We start from the raw sequence: 20,384 nt of genomic DNA on the forward strand, positions 1-20,384 counted from the left end.
AAAAACTCCCTGCTTTACTTTATTGATTCCTTACTAAGTTCATCTTAACTAGACTTCAAGAATTCATATGAATGAGTATCAACCATATTAGGTTTCCCCTTCCAATCCTACTGCAATGGGCTCCAATGTGTGCCCCACTGATTCTAGAAAAAATTTTTAAAGAAAAATCCAAGTTAAAAAAAAAAACATTAATTTTATGATATTTAAGAAACTTCCCAAAATAATTAAATTTATATTATAATAGTTAATTTTATTAAATAGAATTCTACACATTTCTCTCCATAAAAATATGCTATGGAAATAAGATAAGGAGGGGAAATGGACATTCAAGGAAATGGTACACTTACAAGTATACTAATAAAAAGACCAGAGCTGAATAGAAAACTTGACTTTCAAATCCAAGAATTAAAAGCAGCACAAAAGGACAAAGAGGAAAGAGAAATCATAAGGAATTCAATAAGGTTAAATTGTTTATATTCTTACAAGGGAAAATGATGCTTGGAGCTCCTAAAAAAAAAAAAAAAAAAAAGAGTAGTTAGGAGTATACATAGAGAGAAGGCATAGGTGTAAGTTGATTATAATAAGATGAGTATCTAAAAAAAAGTTTAAGATGTAAAAAAGAGGAATGCATTGGAAGAAGGGGAAAGGGAACACAGAATAGAATAAATTATCTGACATAAAAGAGGTATAAAGGATTTTTTACAGTGGAGGAAATGGGGGAAGGGGGTAGGGAATGCATGAAACTTATTCTCATTGGAATTGGCTCAAAGAGGGAATAACATAAATACTCAATTGAATATAGAAACCCATCTTACTATATTAGAAAATAATATGGATAAGAGATAATGATGAGAATTAGATGAGGAGTATCTAAATGAAATTAGGGTTAATTGAGGTCTAGCTGCAGGTTCAGGGTACAGCTCCCCTGTAACCCCTTTGGATTCGGCGTAAGGATACAGAGTTAAATGAGGTTTAGTAGTGGTGCAAGAGTTCTCTGTAAAGGAATTTACAGACCCGAAAACCTAGATTGATAAAAGAGGTTTATTGTGGGGTTTGGAAGTAAAGTTTAGTTGGTAAAGTTGAGGGTAAAGAAAAGAGGGCACAGGAACTACAGGTCCAGTGGGCAAAAACCTTTGACATGACTGACATAAGGATGCTATGTTTGGGACTTCTGCCAAGAGTGGATTCCAGGGTTCCCCCTTTTAATCTGAAGGGGTTCGTGGGTAGAGTCCCAGGTTGGTTCCTGGCTGGGTTTCAGCCAGGGTTAGAGAATTTGAATAGAATTCAATGAGTTTTTAGATAAGGAACTGTTTGTGCTAGGAGTGAGGGTTGGGAAACTTGAGCAGATCATTAGAATGGGGGCTGGGACCGCCCAAGTTAGCTCAGATCTGATGGGGGCTGGGAGAGCCCAGATATCTCCCATGGGGGTTGGGAATTAGAAAGGAATGTTAACCTACATCATTCCCCCCTCAAACAGCTAAAACTTAAATTTATTAAAAAAAAAAAGATTTGGGGCAGTATCCCTCATTTGAAGCAGGGTTGAAGATTTTCTCCAAGGATCTTCAGAGTAGCGGGGTCCCCTCTTCAATAACAAAAGGGGAGAGGGCTGATAGAAGGGAGAATGGATTGGTAAGGGTCAGAAGCATGATACTTTTGAGGACAGACAGAGTTAAAGGAGAGATGGCAGGATAAAGAAGGAGAAAGCAGGATGGAGCCAAATACTACATAACTGTACAAAAATTTTATAGTAACTTTCTGTGATAAAGACCTCATTTTTCAAATATGTAGAGAACTGAGTCAAATTTAAATAAATGACCATTCCCCAATTCCCTTTGTCAAAAGATATGAACACAGTTTTCAGATGAAGTAATCAAAGTTATCTACAGTCATATAGAAAAATTATCTCAATCAAAGTTTCTTAAATTGTGGGCTCTTACCCCATATAAGGTCATGTAACTAAATGTGGGAATCATGAAATTATGATTTATTATCAGTAAATGTTTAATTTGTATATCTATTTCTCATACCCATATACCTAGGGTCACATAAAAATTTCTCAGGTGAAAAGGGAAAAAGCGGAAAAAGTTTAAGATGCCTCCTCTAAATCCCTTTTGATTGAGCAGAACCAGGAGATCATTATACACAGCAACAAGAAGACTACATCATGATCAATTCTGATGGACTTGGCTCTCTTCAACAATGAGATGATTCAAACCAGTTCCACTTGTGCAGTGATGAAGAGAGCCATCTGCACCCAGAGAAAGGACTATGGGAACTGAATGTGGACCATCACATAGCATTTCCACTCTTTCTCTGTTGTTGTTTGCTTGCATTTTTATTTTCCTTCTCAGATTTTATTTTTCTTTCTAGATCTGATTTTTTTTTTTTTGTGCAGCAAGGTAACTGCATAGATATGTATACATACTTTGGATTTAACATATAATTTAACATATTTAACAGGTATTGTACTACCTGCCATCTAGGAGAGGGGGTGGGGGGAAGAGGGGAAAATTTGGAACAAAAGGTTTTGCAAGGGTTATTGTTGAGAAAATTACCCAAGCACATGTTTTGTAAATAAAAAGATATAATAATAATAATAAATCAATCAATCACTTTTGATTAGAGAAATGCAAATTAAAACAACTCTTGAGGCAGCATTACATTGGCTAATATGACAAAAAAGGAAACAACAAATGTTGGAGGGAATGTGGAAAAACTGATATACTAAAGCATTGTTAGTGCAGCTGTACCTTGATTCAATTATTCTTTAGAGCAGCTATGCTCAAAGGGCTCTAAAATAGTGAATACTGTTTGACCAACCAATCCTCCTGGGAGGTCTGTATCCCAAAGAGATTTAAAAAAAAAGGGGGGGGGGAAGGACATATGCATACAAATATATTTATAGTAGCTCTTTTAGTGGTAGCAAATATTTAGAAATTGAGGGGATTTCTATCAAATGTATTCTGAAGAAATTGTATGTGATTGTGATGAAATACTAATTGTGCTATAAGAAATGATGAGCAAGATCCTTGCAGAAAAATCTGGAAAGTTTTTTTTTTTTTTTTTTTGGCAGTGAACATCAATGATATTATCATTGTCATTGTCATCATCATCATCATCCTTTTCATTACAATTTCTATCATCATCATCATCATTACAATTTCTTTTTCTTTATTAATTTTATAATTATAACTTTTTTTTTTTTGACCGTACTATGCATGTAATGGGTAATTTTTTACATTATCCCTTACACTCACTTCTGTTCCAAATTTTCCCCTCCTTCCCTCTACCCCCTCCCTTAGATGACAGGCAGTCCAATACATGTTAAATATGTTATAGTATATTCTAGCTACAATATATGTGTGCAGAAACAAATTTCTTGTTGCACAGGAAGAATTGGATTCAGAAGGTAAAAATAACCTGGGAAGAAAAACAAAAATGTAAACAGTTTACACTCATTTCCCAGTGTTCCTTCTCTGGGTGTAGCTGATTCTGTCCATCATTGATCAATTGGAACTGAATTAAAATCTGGAAAGTTTTACATGAAGTCATACAAAGTGAAATAAGCAGAATCAGACCACTGTAACAATACAGTAACAACAATGACTTGACTATTCTCAGCAATACAATGATCCAAGGCAATTCTGAAGGACTTATGATGAAAATTGCTGTCCATCTCCAAAGAACTGATGGTACTTGAATGCAGATTGAAGCACACTTCTTCCTTCCTTTCTTTTTTTTCCTCTTTTCTTTTACAACATACTAACAGAAACATATTTTGTATGACTATACATGTATGATATATCAAATTGCTTGGCTTTTCCATGAGGGAAGAAGAAAAAGGAGGGAAAGAGAATTTGGAATTCAAAATTTTTTTAAATACATTAAAAATTATTTTTACATGTAATTGGGGAAAAATGAAAACTTAACAAACTGTTCAAGTAAAAGAACTATTGAAGGGTGGAAAGAGAAATAAAATGAGGGTGGAATAAAAAGAGAACAAAGTTGAAAGGCACTCTGTCATCACAAAAAATAACTCAATTCCATGAGAGGTCCATCTCTTTCTTAAATATTTAGTACTACAGATATTTAAACAGGCATAGTATATTCTAGTAAAGAACACTTGATTTAAGAGTCAAGATAATCTCTAACATTTGCTTCAGTTAATCTCTCTAAATCTGTTTGCTCATCTTCAGACTCCACCTGTACAACTTACTTCACAGAGTTGATGTGAGGCTCAGATTATATCATTTTTTGTAAATATTAAAGAGCTAGATAAATATCTGACATGCCTTAAAGTACTACATTGATCTCTATTATAATTATTAAAGTACTAAATAGGTCTTTCAGTAAGACAGGAATAATTGCTCTATATTATAAAACCAATACTTGACCTCTTAAGATATCTTTGCCACAATATGTATTTATTATATTCTATATTTAATATTAATATTTATATTATATAACTAATATAATTCTATACTATACATATAATATGAATATATAATATATATTATATAATTAATATATTATATTATATTAACATGAGTATTCCAGTGGTCAATACTTGTAAGTGTTAAAACAAGAACCTGTGGAATACAAGAGTATTACCTGCAAGCTGGAATGAGGTAGATTCAGCAACAGCTAACTTTGGCGTCCTCCAAACTGAGCAATAGCTGTTACATTCTAGACAAAATAGTTCTCTCATCTAATGCAAATATGAATGCAGAAAATTAATAAGATTAGGTACTATCATACAAAAAGGGAGGGCAGATGTTGCTATTAGTATAAGCAGTCAAAGCAAACATCCACAAATATAAGTAACCTAGCACAAAATCAAAATATTGGTGCTAATCCACAGATCATTTTTACCACTGGAAAGTGATAAAATTATTACTCCTGAAATAATGATCAGGGCAGAGCCAAGATAGTGGAGATTGGACAGGATATTGTCTGAGTTCTTCCCAGTTTACTAAAGAATCATGGCTCTCAATGGATTTTGGAGCAGAGTGCAATAATTTCTAGTTTTAGATATGTTGGCTGCTCTGTCCTGGTCCAGAAGGCCAGCGGGTCAGCAGACCAGCCACGAGACCTCCAGCACACCGATAAAGGGCAAACTGTGAGCATAACAGGTGGGACTTGGCCAGGCCCCTCTAGTGCAGGGCTGGAGGCCCAGTACCACCGACCCCAGCACATTAGGGAGAAGCCCCAGGCTGCACAGGAAGCTCAGAATGACTTCCCTTGACAACTTCTAAAAATGAGTCAAAAAGTTATAGAGACAGGGAAGATCAGAACACAAACCCAGAAGAGGACAGCAAAGCAAAATGCTTTCAAGTGAAGCCTCAGAGGGGGACATGAACTGGTCTCCAACTTGAAAGGCTCTCGTTGGAAGAGTTCAAAAAGGGTCTTAAAAGAGAGATAGAAGGAAAATGAAGAAAAGAAATGAGAGCAGTTCTGGGGGAAACCAACACCTTAGAAAAGGAAGCACAGAAATTGAAGGAAAAAACTCCTTAAAAATAAATTTGAAGAAATGAAAAAAAAGTACACTGAAGAAAACTTTTTTTTTTTTTTTTTTTTCCTGAGGCAGTGGGGGTTAAGTTGGCACTTTATCCACTGGACTACCTAGCTGCCCTCATCAAATGTTTTTTAAGAAGTTGTTTTCTGGGGCAGCTAGATGGGGCAGTGGATAGAGTACTGGCCCTGAAGTCAGGAGGACCCAAATTCAAATCTGGCCTCAGATACTTAAATCACTTAACCCCAACTGCCTCAGCAAAAAAAAAAAAAAAAAAAAAAAAAGACTTGTCAAAAGAAACAACTTAAAAAAGCAGAATTGACAAAATAGAAAAAAGAAAATACAATTGACTAAATGCAAAAGTAGACAAAAAAAATCTAACTGAAGAAAATAATTCACTAAAAATTAGAATTGGACAAATGGGAGTGAATGACTCAACGAGACATCAAGTACTAGTCAAACAAAATCAAAAAAATGAAAAATAGAACATGTAAAAAATACTCCTTGTTCAGAAAAACAACTGACCTGGAAAACAGATCTAGAAAAGACATCTAAAAACTATGATGGAAAAAAGAGCTTGAACAATAACTTTCAAGAAATCAAAAAGGAAAAATGACCTGATATCCCAGAACCACAGAATAAAACAGTAATTGAAAGAAACAACTGATCATCTAAAAGAGACCTCAAAATGGAAACTCCAAAGAATACTATAGCTAAATTCCAGAATTATCAGATCAAGGAGAAAATACTGCAAGCAGCCAGAAAGAAACAATTCAACTTTTGATGAGCTATAATCAGGATTATCCAGGACCTAGCAACTATCACATTAAAGGATCAAAATAATATATGATATTCTTAAAAGCAAAGGATCTTGGACTACAACTAAGAACCAACTACCCAGCAAAATTAAGCATTATCTTTCAATGGAAAAGATGGATATTCAATGAAATAGGGGATTTTCGATCATTTCTGATGAGAAGACCACAGCTAAAAAGAAAATCTGATCTCCAAAATACAAGACTCAGAGGAACATAAAAAGACAAATGGAAGAAAAAAATGCTGGTTTTAAAGGTTAAAATGTTTACATTCCTACATGGGAAGATGATATATCTAACTCTTGAGAACTATATCTTTGTCAGGGCAGTTAAAAGGAGTATACTTAAGAGAGTATATATATATATATATATATATATATATATATATATATATATATATATATATATATGTATATATATGAGTTTAATGTAATGATATAAAAAAGAAATTGGGATGAAAAGGGGATTGTCCTGGGAGAAGAGGAAAGAGGACATAAAATGGGGTGAATTACTTCACATGAAGAGGCACAAAATTTATTACAGTAGAGGGAAAGAAGGGAGGGAGTATGAGTATTGTTTGAACCTTTATCTTATTGGATTTAGTACAAAGAGGGAATATCATATATAATTATTTTGGTACAGAAATTTGTCTTAACCCTATAAGGAGGGGAAAGGGGAAAGGAAAGAGAAAGGCTAATAAATGGGAAGGCAGAAAAATAAGGGAAAAAGAATAGGAAGGGGGTACTGAAAAAAAGGAGGGTAGATAGAGGGAGGTGGTGGTCAGAAGCAAAACACTGGTGAGGAACAAAGGGGAAAAAGGAGAGAGAAAAGTATAACTTGGGGAAAATTAAGATGATGGGAAACAGAATTAGTAATCTTAAGAGTGAATGTGAATGGAATGCACTCTCCCACAAAATGGAAGTGAATAGCAGAGTAGATTAAAAACCCAAATCCTACAATATGTTGTTTATAAAAAACACATTTGAAGCTAATCGATACATACAGAAAAGAAAAAAACAAACAAACAAACAAAAAAACAACAAATTACCATCATCAAAAATGAAAAGGATCAATTTACCACCAACAAAGAGAAAATTAAAGCAATAATTAGGAGCTATTTTGCCCAATTGTATGCCAATAAATCTGATAATCTAAGTGAAATATAGGAATACTTACAAAAAATAGATTAAAATGAGGAAATAAATTACTTAAGTAATCTCATTTTAGAAAAAGAAATTGAACAAGCCATTAATGAACTCCCTAAGAGGGGGCAGCTAGGTGGAGAAGTGGATAGAGCATCAGCCTTGAATTCAAGAGGACTTGAGTTCAAATCTGGTCTCAGACACTTAACACTTCCTCACTGTGTGACCTTGGGCAAGTCACTTAATCTCAGCCTCAGGGGGGAAAAAAAAAATGAACTCCCTAAGAAAAAAATTTCCAGGGCCAGATAGATTTACAAGTAAATTCTACCAAACATTTAAAGAACAATAAATTTCAATATTATATAAACTATTTGAAAAAACAGAGGAAGAAGAAGTCCTATCAAATTCCTTCCATATGCTATGCACCTATACTATAGGTATATGCTGATACCTATACTAGGAAGGACCAAATCTGAAAAAGAAAATTATAGATCAATTTCTCTAATAAATATTGATGCAAAAATCTTATATAAAATAATAGCAAAGCGATTACAGCAATTTTTCATCAGAATAATATAGTATGACAAAGGGGAATTTATACCAGGAATACAGAGCTGGTTCAACATCAGGAAAACTATAAGCATAATTGACCATATCAATAACCAACTAACGAAATCATATGATTGTATCAACAGATGCAGAAAAAGCAACTGACAAAATACAACACCCATTCCTATTAAAAACCTTAGCGAACATAGGAACAAATGGAGTTTTCCTTAAAATGTAAGTAGCATCTATCTAAAACCATAAACAAGCATTATATGTAATGGGGAGAAGTTAGAAGCATTTCCAATAAAATCAGGGGTGAAACAAAGTTGCCCATTATTACCACTACTATTCAATATTATATTAGAAATGTTAGTTTTAGCAATAAGAGAAGGAAAAGAAATTGAAGGCATCAGAGTAAGTAAGAAGAAAACAAAACTACCACTCTTTGCAGATGATATGATGGTATACTTAGAGAATCCAAGAGAATCAACTGAAAAAAAAACCTACTAGAAACAATGATGAACAACTTTAGCACAGTTATAGGATATGAAATAACCCCTAGATAGATAGATAGATATTTTACTTAAAGTAATCTATTGATTCAGTGCCATACCAATCAAACTGCCAAGAAATTACTTTATATAGCCAGAAAAATATCAAAATTCTTCTGGAAGACCAAAAGGTCAAGAGTTTCAATAGAAAATACAAAGGAAGATGGTGTAGATATACCAGACCTAAAATTATATAATGAATCAGTTGTAATCAAAACCATTTGGTACTGGCTAAGAAACAGAGTATTGGATCAGTGGAATAGGTTAGGTTCACAAGATATAATAATCAATGATTATAGTAATCTAGTGTTTCATAAATCCTAAAACTCTAGCTTCTAGATAAGAATTTACTATTTGATAAAATTTGCTGGGAGAAAATGGAAAATATTATGACGAACTAGGCATTGACCAACACCTAACACTCTATACCAAGATAAGTTTGAAATGGGTCCATAATATAGATATAAAGGGTGATAGTATAACCAAATAAGAAGAACAAGAAATAGTCTCTCTCTCAAATCCATGGAAAAGGGAGAAATTTATAGCCAAAGGGGTACATAACATTATGAAATGCAAAATGGATAATTTTGATTACATTAAAAATTAAAAAGGGTTTATACAAACAAAATCAATGTAGCCAGGATTAGAAGGGAAGCAGAAAACTGGAGAAATTTTTTTTTTTTTATAACCAGTGTTTCAGATAAATACCTCACTTCTAAAAAATGTAGAGAATTCACTCAAATTTATAAGAATAGCAAGCATCTTGGGGCTAGAATTCTGGAGAAATGTACTTGAAACAAGGATTCTTACAACAAGGTGTTAACTCAGTGGAATTAATAAGACAATTATCTAGTTTAGCATGGTGATTAATAGTTCTCTAGTTCAGAAGATTGAATTAATCTTACAACAAATAATGGTTCCCTAGTGATATAATGATTGGCTTATACTCAGTATGATGAATGGATTTAATTGTAATAGAGTATTTAAGAGGTCAGAATCAGACTTAGAGACAGATTTCCAGTGAAGGCTGGGACTCCACCCTACTGAGACCAAGGTCCGTTTGAGGGGCCTTCACAAAGCTAGCCCAGGCCCCAGGCAAGGAGACAGACTGTGAAGGAGACAAAAAAGAATTTGGACTTTATCCCTGGCTATTCTCCGGGTCATTACTCTGCTGAGACCAAGGCTGGTCTGAAGACCCTCCAGAAAGCAAATCAGAACACTACAAAGGGGAAGAGAGGGAGAAAAATATGGAACACAAGGTTTTGCTAAGGTGAATGTTGAAAACGCTCTTTACATGTATTTGAAAAGTAAAATACCATTGGGCAGCTAGGTGCCACGATAGAGCACCAGCCCTTAAGTCAGGAGGATGTGAGTTCAAATCTAGTTTCAGACACTTAACACTTCCTAGCTGTGTGACTCTGAGCAAGTCATGTAACCCTAATTGCCTCAGCAAAAAAAAAAAAAATCACCATTATATTCAAATCAAACCAACATCATGACTTTACTGTCTGAAATTACAGACTGTTTGTTAATAAGGGAGTTTAAAGGACTGCTTTGCCGCAATAAAGATCCAGTTGAAGTTATTAACATAAATTTGTAGTAGGCTGAGTCAGCATGATTTTGTAATATTCTCTGCTTTCATTCAGTAGCACATGTATAAGAGCATAGTTAGTGAATAGTGGAAGTGATCCAAGGTTCAGGCTTGGCAGGACAAAATTCTGTGAGAGGATAATGGGGTAAGGAGTCCGGCTTTTCTAAACATCCTTACCAGGCATCCCACTATCCCAATTTCCAATCGATTATGTGCTAGAAAAGTATATAACTCTTTTTGTCAGAAGTACATAAAATAAAGGTGAATCAATTCAAATTAGTAAAATGTGTGGATTACATATTTTAAGAGACTTTAGAGATCAAGTAGTCCAACACTCACTGAAGTGTGTCCATTCTATCCATACTGGTCTTTGTAAAATCTAGTTTTATTTATCTTTTTGTACTTAATTTCCTGCTTCTCAGTTTTATTTTAGAATGCCAAGTGAGGTGTTATTAGATTTAAGTTGTTGTTGTTTTTTTTTTAACTCTTACTTGACAATGGCTTTCTAATTCATTCATTTTGTTTTACTCTTGAATATTGTTTTCCAAACTTTCATCATCTGTAATATAGATGTCATCAGAGCTGCTGAAAGTAAGTTCAGCCTTTTCTGTGATTTTATGTTCAGACTCTTTCCTGAACAGTATATTAAAGAATCAGCCAAAAAAAAAAAAAAAAGTTTTAAAAATTACTTTATAAAACTAAACTTTATTTATATTCCAAGAAAAAAATAAATAGCAACAGACATGTTGAAATTTTTTAAAGGAAAAAAATCTTATTCCCTTGATGAGGTTTAGAATTGAAATTAGGGTTTAATTGAGGTCTAGTGGCTAGGATTCAGCACTTTCACCTCAGGCTTGGGTTTGATTCCTGGTCAGGGAACCAAATGATGAGGTCTAGAATGAAATTAGGTTTAATTGAGGTCTAGTGGCAGGTTCGGGGTACAAGGAGTCAAATAGAGCTCTCCTGTAACTCCTTTGGATTTGGCACAAGGATAGGGTTAAATGAGGTCTAGGGGCAGTGTAGAGTCCCCTGTAAAGGAATTTACAGACCTGAAAACCTAGGTTGATAAAGGTTTATTATGGGGTTTAGAAGTAAAGTTAAAGCTTAGTTAATAAAAGGTGAAAGTAGAGACAAAAGGGCACTGGAAATAGAATTCCAGTGGGCAGAGACCCTTGGAATGCTAAATGTAAGGCTGCCATGTTAGGAACCTCTGCAAAGAGAGAACTCTAGCTTGGCTCTTTTATAATGAGAGATTTAGCTAAAGGGGCCTGTGGGTGATGTCCTAAGTTGACTCAGACCTGGGTGGGGGTTGTGAGAGCACAGATCTCCTATTGGAATTCAAAAGGATGCTTTTGACAGGTTTTGTGAATCACTGGCTTCTTGAATTGGTAATGCATCAGCTAGGAGGGGCTGGGAATCAGAAAGGAATAAATCAATCTGAAAGGATTAGTTTCTTAAAGGGAGCACAACCCACATCACCCTCACTGACTCCCCCTGCCTCCCAACTCTATCTCAACAAAGCATACTAATATTTAAAAAGAAAATTGATTAATAAGCAAAACTCCTCCATTAAATTTACCTCTGTTGATCAAATAGTGTTCTTTCTCAAAGGGCTGTTTTAAGGTTTATCTTGAATTTGGCACATATACAAGACAGGAATACTTTATTAATAAAGAAAAAGGGCAGTTGCCAGTAGTTCTACCACTACTGGAGGATTCCATGGTAATTATCAGGGTATATACTATAGCAACTGAAATGGTTGGGGAAAAGAAGGAATGACAAGGGTATTAATGGCAGGAAAAATTTTTAGAACACAATAAAATATAGAAGTTAACATATTCTTTTATTTCCTACTGAATGCAGAAAACAGGAAATGAGAGAAAGGTATTAGACCAAATCAGTCAGATCATGCAGGTTTCTAAAAGACTCACTACAGTACTTATACAATCTTATCCATGAGGGCACACTCACATCAAAAAATTTGAGATCCTTTATGTGGTGTTCATGAGTTGCTAAAGGCAGCCAACCTTTTAGAATGTTCCCTTCACTTCAAATTGAGAATTCTATTTAAAAGATAGATTACCTTAGGGATAGTCCTTTAATTAGACTATATTCTTTTTGATACATATCTTTCATTCTTAAATTCCATGTCATGATATCTTAATTGTTCCTTAGCATTTATTTTCTTTGTTGGCTCTCCTTGCCCTGTGCTAAAAAGTAATATCCTCTTATGTTATATTCTTCACCTTCAATGTTTTTTAGGGAGCTCATCTATTCAAATAGATTTAATGACCAGTTCACACAGATGGCTCCTAAATATTTCTTTTCATTCCACTTTGTTCTGCTACTTCCTCAAACTCTCTCTCTCTCTATTTCCTTCCCAAATTTCTTTATTTCTGTTAAGAGCAGTACCATCTTCCTAGTTACCTAAGAATTTAACCTTAGAATCATCTTGATTCTTCTTTTTCCCTGTAAATATCTCATTTGTTAAGTTCTGTTAATTTGATTTCTAAAATCTCATGTATTCTCTCCTTTCCACTCTCAGTAAGTTTACCCTTTCATCTCTTCATTATCACTGATTCATATATGTAAGACTGTACTACACTATCTACCTGTCATCTATTTCTCGAGGTGGATTGCATCTTCTTTTACAAATGCATGTTTTTCTGTTTTTCTAAATCAACCAGTTCATTCATTTCTTGAGAAATTTTTACATGATACCTCATATACAGGTATATAAAATAAGTATACAAATAAAACATTTACCATAAACTGTAATTTCATGACTCCTACATTCACTTACAAGACCCCATATGAGGTCATAAACCACAATTTAAGAACCTGAGTCCTAGACCACAGCAATATTCTAACCCTATCACATACTGAGAGATTGTCTATCAAAGTTTTTCCCCTATTTCTCTGTATTTCTTCTATTCTTGACTGCATAGGTTTTTTATATATATATCCACACATACACACACACACACATATATATATAAAATTTAAAATGATAAAAATTATTTTATGCTTCAACAATGCTTTTACCTTATGACTTAAGCTCTAATTCCACTGAATCTGCTTCCTTTACATCCCCCCCCCCTTTTTTTTTTTTTGGTAACTTTATCTTATTCTTTTTGTTTGTTTGTTTTTTGGCAGACTACATTCAAGCCTAACTAGACATTCTCATTCTCATCTTGCCCTCTTCAGTCTGTTCTTTTGCTATCCCATGCAAAGTCACCTTCATATTCTCTGTCCACGTATCTACTTTTCAAAGTCCTTACCTTTCATTAGGATTCAATTCTGGTGCCACCTAATCAGATTTTTTAATCTTTCTTCCTTCTTCCTCTAAAAAAGATCTCTCCAAATTTCTTAATGCTTTTTTAGTTAGATTTTCTCTTATATTATTGTGTCTCCTCTTAATTTTTGTTTACATGATCACAAAGTCATAGAGATCTTCACAAATCATTCAATCCAAAATCATTTTACAAATAATTAAACTGAGGTCTAGACATGTTCAGTGATCTGCCCCAGCTACATAGCTATTTTGGGGTAGTCAGTATGTGAAATACCTTATCACTACATTCCTTTCTCAGAGTATAATTTTAAATGTCTTGCTTTACCTAGTACTTGATAGTCAATAAGCACTTATGTTTAAATTGGATAAATCAATACTTTCTAGAACCTTTCCCTTTAATTTTTTTCTCTCTGACCCTATTTTATGATTCTCTAATATTATGGTAGAGTTTATCTAATGCTTAATTAATTTTAAATTAATTTCAATTTTAGCTATTGTTTAATTAATACATGATTTTTAGATACTTCATAAACTAGAAGCTCTGATAGGAAATATATTTTATTTATCCTTGTTCTCTTGCCTAATATATATATTTTTTGCAAACAGTAGATTTAATGATTGTTGAATAAATTTAAGATGATTTAGTAAGAGTGTCCACAACAGAATCTACAATTACCAAAGCACAAAAATAAGAAAGGATTTATCACTGAAAAGTCTTTAAATCCTACTGTTCTCCAAGACTGAATGAAAACATTACAAAAAATATACTTGTGATAAAAATTTATTGAATTATATTATTTTAAAGGAATATTTACAAGTCAGGTTAATCTGAGGTACATCATGAATTAAGTAAAAGAATCAAATATGCATTCTGTAGTACAGGATAAAATCCTGAAATAACCTCCAAAGTCCTTTTGTCCTAGTGGAAGGTTTTTGCTCGTAGTTTCTCCAGTGTTTTCTGCAGGTAAAACAAAACTGGTCAAAAACAAATATTTACCTCTAAGCAAATAATCCCATCTCAGCCTGAGCTAGAAATCCCATAGCAACTTAACTTTTGTTGACACTCAACCCAGATATCTAAATCTATTTCTCCTGCTTGCAAAATTCATCTAATATCCCTATGACAATGGGAAAATATGCTTAGAGAAAAGAAGTTATTTATCTTAGGTCACATAGCTAGTTATCAGCAGAGATTTGAAACAAAACAAAACAAAACAAAAAACCCCCCCAAAAAACCACCTTACCTCCTGAATCAGTCTAGTGTTCTTTCCTATACGTCAGATTACTTCTCTAATTAACCTGTCACCATAGTTTAAGAGACAGGTTGATTAATTTGTCAAAATACTGCTATTTTTTTAAATACAGGCAGCATTGCTAAAATGAGATCTTGTTGAAAATAAAAAGTACACACCAAAAAAGGAATCATTCAAAAATACTATACTTACAAAACTGCCCTGTTTAAAGAAACCCACTTTCCCACCTAAAAGTAATTACTTTATATTTATTGGGGTAGAGATCATATTTGTAATTTGCCAATGATATCCTTCAGACCAAATAAACCCATGTTTTCACTATAAGAATACTCCCAATAAAGATGAAATAAAAAACCCCAAACCAAAACCAACCAGCCACATCAGGGCTGAAAACAAGCACAGACTTCTCCTTTCTTCCTCAAATCATTCTCATCATATCTCTCTCCTGCACCATTTTAGCTGGGCTACAAGTTGTCAAGCAATGGTCCACTAGTGTTGTTTTTTCTGCATCCATAATGTGGAAAAGCATCTTAATACATGATGTTTGCTTCCCCCCCCCCACATTTCAACCAGTAATACAAGCCACCCTAATTACTTTCCATTTAATTTTGAATATAATTTGTATTTGTTTATATATGTACTATTTTCCCTGAGTAGAATGTAACTTCATCAAGGGCAGGAACTGTTTAATTTTCATGAACTAACAATTAACTAATTCTAGAATTAACTACCTTAACTTTATTTTTTTTTTTCTTCTGACTTTCTTTCAAACTTTCTACTCTAAAGTCTGTGGAGCCTCCCTCCACTGGCCCAGCCTTAGAGGAGAAAAGACGAAGAAATTATAAGAACAAAGATCTAGACCCATAGAGCTGGGAGAGATTTTAAGGATCATCCATTCCTACCCTCTCATTTTATATCTGAGGAAACAAAGGTTTAAAGATGTTAAATGATTTGCCCAACATAATACAAGTAAGAAATGTCAGAGCTGGGATTCAACCTCAGGGCCTGTAATTATAAATTTATTCCTTTTGATATGATATCACAGTGAGATCTTTGTGTTTTAAAGACTAGGGACAGGATATACAATCATCTAAAGTGAAAAAGTGAAAAAGATATTCTTTACCTACTTGTAGCATCTAAAAGCAGGGAAATCCATAAAAAAATCCTCCAAATATGTGTGAGTCAGTGGAGAAGTTCTTACTTTAAATGCTGCTATGACAGCCCAATTAGATTTGTAAGCTAGACCTATCATATTAATTATGGAGTATTCAAATACATGTATAAAACTACAAAATGTACACAAGCCAATTTGGAAGAGAGAATGGAGCAAGAGGATACTCCCTTACAGCAAATATATGAACCAACATATTAATTTGGTTTACCCCTTATAGAATTTCAGTGGTAAGTGACCTCAGAGGCAATCTAGACCAACCTATACTTGAACAGGAACAATCTCTAAAGCATAATGAAATAGGTTTTGGGTAAAGAAATCCATTGAGAAGGAACTTAACCTATCATCTTTCTTCTGAATAGCTTGTTAAAAAGCCTCTATTTGTCCCTTTCCAACATCTATTACTTCTCTTACTCTGGCTCTCATTAGTAATCTAATCCTCTTCCAAATGAAAGACCTTCAATTTCTTGAAGGTAGCTAGCTATATTCACTTTAAGTCTTCTTTTCCAGACAAAACAAGCCCCTAATATCATGGTTACTGTCTTATGTGTGCTCAGCAACTTAGCTAGGTTCTTCCCAGAACTTAAAACAATGTTTCAAATGAGTCCTCACCAGGGCAAAGAATAGCCCTATCACTCCCTCAACTTGGACATCTAAGACTTCATTAGAATTTTTTGATACTATGAATTTCATTCAACTTGCAGTCTACCAAACTCCTGATGTTTTTTAGACGAACTGCTGCTATTTGATAACTCTCCATTTTGTAATCAAGTGAACTCTAAATTAATACAAAACTTTACATTTTTCCCTAGAAATTTTGCCTTATTAAATTTGTTCCATTATTATAGACTGTCCAGATGATTTTAGATCCTGATTTTGTCATACTAGGTGATAAGCATCAGTCCTAGCAGTTTAGTATCATATGAACTTGATAAGTATAACTTCTACACCTTTATACAAATCAATGATGGACTAAGCATAGATCCTTGCTGTACTCTGGTAGAAGCAATCTTTCAAGTTGATACTGAATCATTAATTACTGCTTTTTAAGTAAAGCCATTAATCCAGTTATGAATTTACCTAATTGTATTATCATAAATCCTACTACATACTTCTTGCCCTGACAGAGGTGGAATAAATGTGTGGAATGAGATGAAAACCAATGGACACGGAAATATTATTTTAATATCTATATATCTTCTTAATATTTATTCTCTATATATTGCCTGTGTATAGTATATACTGGTCTAATTAAAATATAAGTAAGCTCCTTGGAGAAGATAAATAATTTCATTCTTTGTTTTATTAAAGACTAGGTACAGTGCTTAGCAGTAAGAGATGCTTAATAACTGCTTCTTGGCTACTTTTTTGCTACTTTAGAAGATATACTGTTGATGATTAGAAATGTAAAATTTGAAAACCACCAAGAAAATTTTTTCAAAAAAAAAAAAAAAAAACTGTAGATCTTTTGTTAATTTTTACTTAGCTAAATAAATAAATAAATATATATATATATATATATATATATATATATATATATATATATATGCCATTGCCCTGGCATCAAGTCAGTAATTATGTTTTTAAAAATTAAGGTCCATCTCCAGAATTAAGCTTCCTTTTCTAGATGCTCATTAAATATCCTTTTACTAGATTATAGAATTGTGCCCATAACCAAATCAACCTTACTGCCCCTATAATTGTCAAATACTTACTTTTTTTTTTTTTTTTAAAATTAGGACAATATTTGTAGTGTATCCCAAGTTCTCCATCTTTCTTTTTAAAAATTAATTTATTATAAACTTATTGTTGAATGTGAATAATGTTATGTGCACTTTAAGTAATTATTTAAATTAAAATAAATACACAAAATAATTACAACTCTTCAGCCATTTTAACTATGTTTTGTCCTGTATTCTTGTTGAGTTTGTATTTTTTATATTTACAGGCTCTGCTCTTCTAAATCTGCCTGCTTTTGGGGGGGGGGGGCTATCTTTTTCAGTCTTTTCAGATTATTTTATTACCCCCAAATTTATGTGTATTAATGGTTTTTATTGGTATGCTTTATATGAACATATCATTAGCCCTCTTAAAGGATACAACTTGCTTCAAGTTTCTTACATATAATAAATGTTGCTGCTATGAAAATCTCTGAATAGCTTTGTAGATTTTTTTTTTTTTTGGTTAACACTCTGGGAGTATATCCTCAACAAAGTTCCTAGGTTCAGGTGTTTATGGTTATTATTTTAACTTTTAAGAGAAAAAAAGCAATATTCAATTATATTGAAGCTGAAAATCCCTTTAAAGATCATATATATGCTATATACCAGTAATGGTCTATTTTACGTTTCCATTTCAATTTATACCTCCCTTCTCTCTAGCAATATAACAGCAGGCAAAATGAATTGAAAATACCACTACAATATTATTACTAAAGACTATGTAGGCTGCTACAATGTACAAAGATATTATGTGGTTTAAAAATAAAATTTTGTTATAATTTTTTTTTTTTTTTTTTAAAGAATGAGCTGTATCGCACCTGTCAGATTGGCTAAGATGAGAGGAAAAGATAATGACGAATGTTGAAAGGGATGTAGGAAAACTGGGACACTGATACATTGTTGGTGGAATTGTGAATACATCCAGCCATTCTGGAGAGCAGTTTGGAACTAGGGTCAAAAAGTTATCAAACTGTGCATACCTTGTGACCCAGCAGTGTTTCTACTGGGTTTTATATATACCAAAGAGATCTTAAAGGAGGGAAAGGAATCCACATGTGCAAAAATGTTTGTGGCAGCCCTTTTTGTGGTGGACAAGGAAGAAATTGGAAAGTGCAGGGGTACCCATTAATTGGAGAATGGCTGAACAAGTTATGGTATATGAATGTAATGGAATATTATTGTTCTGTAAGAAATGACCAGCAGGAAGATTTCAGAGAGGCCAGGAGAGACCTCTACATGAACAGAAGTGAGCAGAACCAGTTCATTATACACGGCAACAAGAAGATTATACAACAACAATTCTGATGGACATGGCTTTCCTCAAAAATGAGATGATTCAAACTAGTTCCAATTGTTCAGTGATAAAGAGAGCCATCTAAACCCAGAGAGAACTGTGAGACCACAGCATAGCATTTTCTCTTTCTGTTGTTTGTTGCTCTCATTCTGTTTTCTTTCTCAGGTTTTTTTTTTCTTCTAGATCAGATTTTTCTTGTGGAGCAAGGTAACTATATAAATATATATACATATATTAGATTTAACATATATTTCAATATATTTAACATAAATTGGACTACCTGCCATCTAGGAGAGGGGGTGAGGGGAAGAAGGGGAAAATTTGGAACAGAAGGTTTTGTAAGGGTCAATGTTGAAAAATTACCTATGCATGTTTTGTAAATAAAAAGCTTTAATAAAACTTTCAAAAATTAATGAGCTGTGTCCTACAAGATTAAGGGTTTTATAGATAAGAATACTCTGAGATATATAATAAATTATCATCATCACTAACAATTCTGTTGTATTTTAAGGTGTACAAAGCCCTATATATAAATGTACTCATTTTTAATCCCATAAACAAGACCTATGAAGAAGGTATTTTCATTCCTATTTTGTAGACAGTAATTGAAACTTAGAGAAATAAAATGATTTCTAAACTGGTCACAAAACCAGTAAGTGTCAGTGATGGAATCTGAACCCATTTCTTACCAAGTCCAGTGCTCATTATCTACACCATTATTCATAAACTTATGTATCTTTACTATTTTATTTTGTAAACTTTGGCAAATTTCTTACCCGTACCTTTAGATTTTCTTTATTTTAAAATGTTTAATTTATTCAAATGCTTCCCCCCCCCCTTTTCCAATGTTACCTAGAATGGAGAGATGGGACGCATGAATCAGCATCAAGTTTTTTAAAAGTTTGCTTGCATTCAGAGAGTTTGAGAAGTCTCATTGTTATCTCCCTTCATGTTACTAGAGTCCTAATTAAAATGTACTCTTGGTTCAGTTGATACAAGTTTTCTCAAGTTTCTTTGAATTCTTCACTTTTGTAGTACAATAAAGTTCCTTCTATTCATACAGAATAAAGCAATTTGGACAGTCTTCAACTGATACTAGTACTGACAATTATTTTTATACATATGAGATGTTTCCCTTTTTTCAGATTTATCTTGTAGCATACATTTTTCCTGTCCCCCCCCCCATTTAGTTTAGCTACCTTTTTTTTTTTTTTCTTCCATAAGAATGCTTGTCACCATAGGGAATACTGTATTCTATATTTCCTAGACTACACATCTCCAAGGCTAAATCTGGGAAACTTTCTTAATTTTTTTTTTTCCTTACACATTAGAAGGGGAAAAAATTTTACATAGAATAGGAAAAATGCTGCTAAAATGTGATAGAAGTCTTTCTGATTTTCTGGAATCCTTGTACTTTTTTTCTTTAAGATTGGCATTTTTCTTTCCTAAGGAACTTCATTATTATGTTGGTTTTGTAATTTCTTTTTCTT

General features: G+C 33.3%; 1 protein-coding gene across 11 annotated transcripts in view; it reads right to left on the reverse strand.

Moving 5' to 3' along the window:
- Positions 1–20,384, reverse strand: part of CEP295 (centrosomal protein 295) — a 100,782-nt gene that overhangs the window by 6,119 nt on the left and 74,279 nt on the right. For 8 of the 11 annotated variants that reach the window (XM_074304529.1, XM_074304524.1, XM_074304525.1 and 5 more), the window contains one exon: positions 4,612–4,708. The exons of 1 other annotated variant lie outside the window; for it this stretch is intronic. In XM_074304529.1, coding sequence (XP_074160630.1) covers positions 4,612–4,708 — 97 coding nt within the window. Of the gene's footprint in view, positions 1–4,611; positions 4,709–14,222; positions 14,414–20,384 lie in introns of those variants that run through there. 2 more of the 11 variants (XM_074304528.1, XM_074304527.1) reach the window with 1 other exon arrangement.

This window comes from Sminthopsis crassicaudata, chromosome 3 (assembly GCF_048593235.1).
Source record: "Sminthopsis crassicaudata isolate SCR6 chromosome 3, ASM4859323v1, whole genome shotgun sequence".
Lineage (NCBI taxonomy): Eukaryota > Metazoa > Chordata > Mammalia > Dasyuromorphia > Dasyuridae > Sminthopsis > Sminthopsis crassicaudata.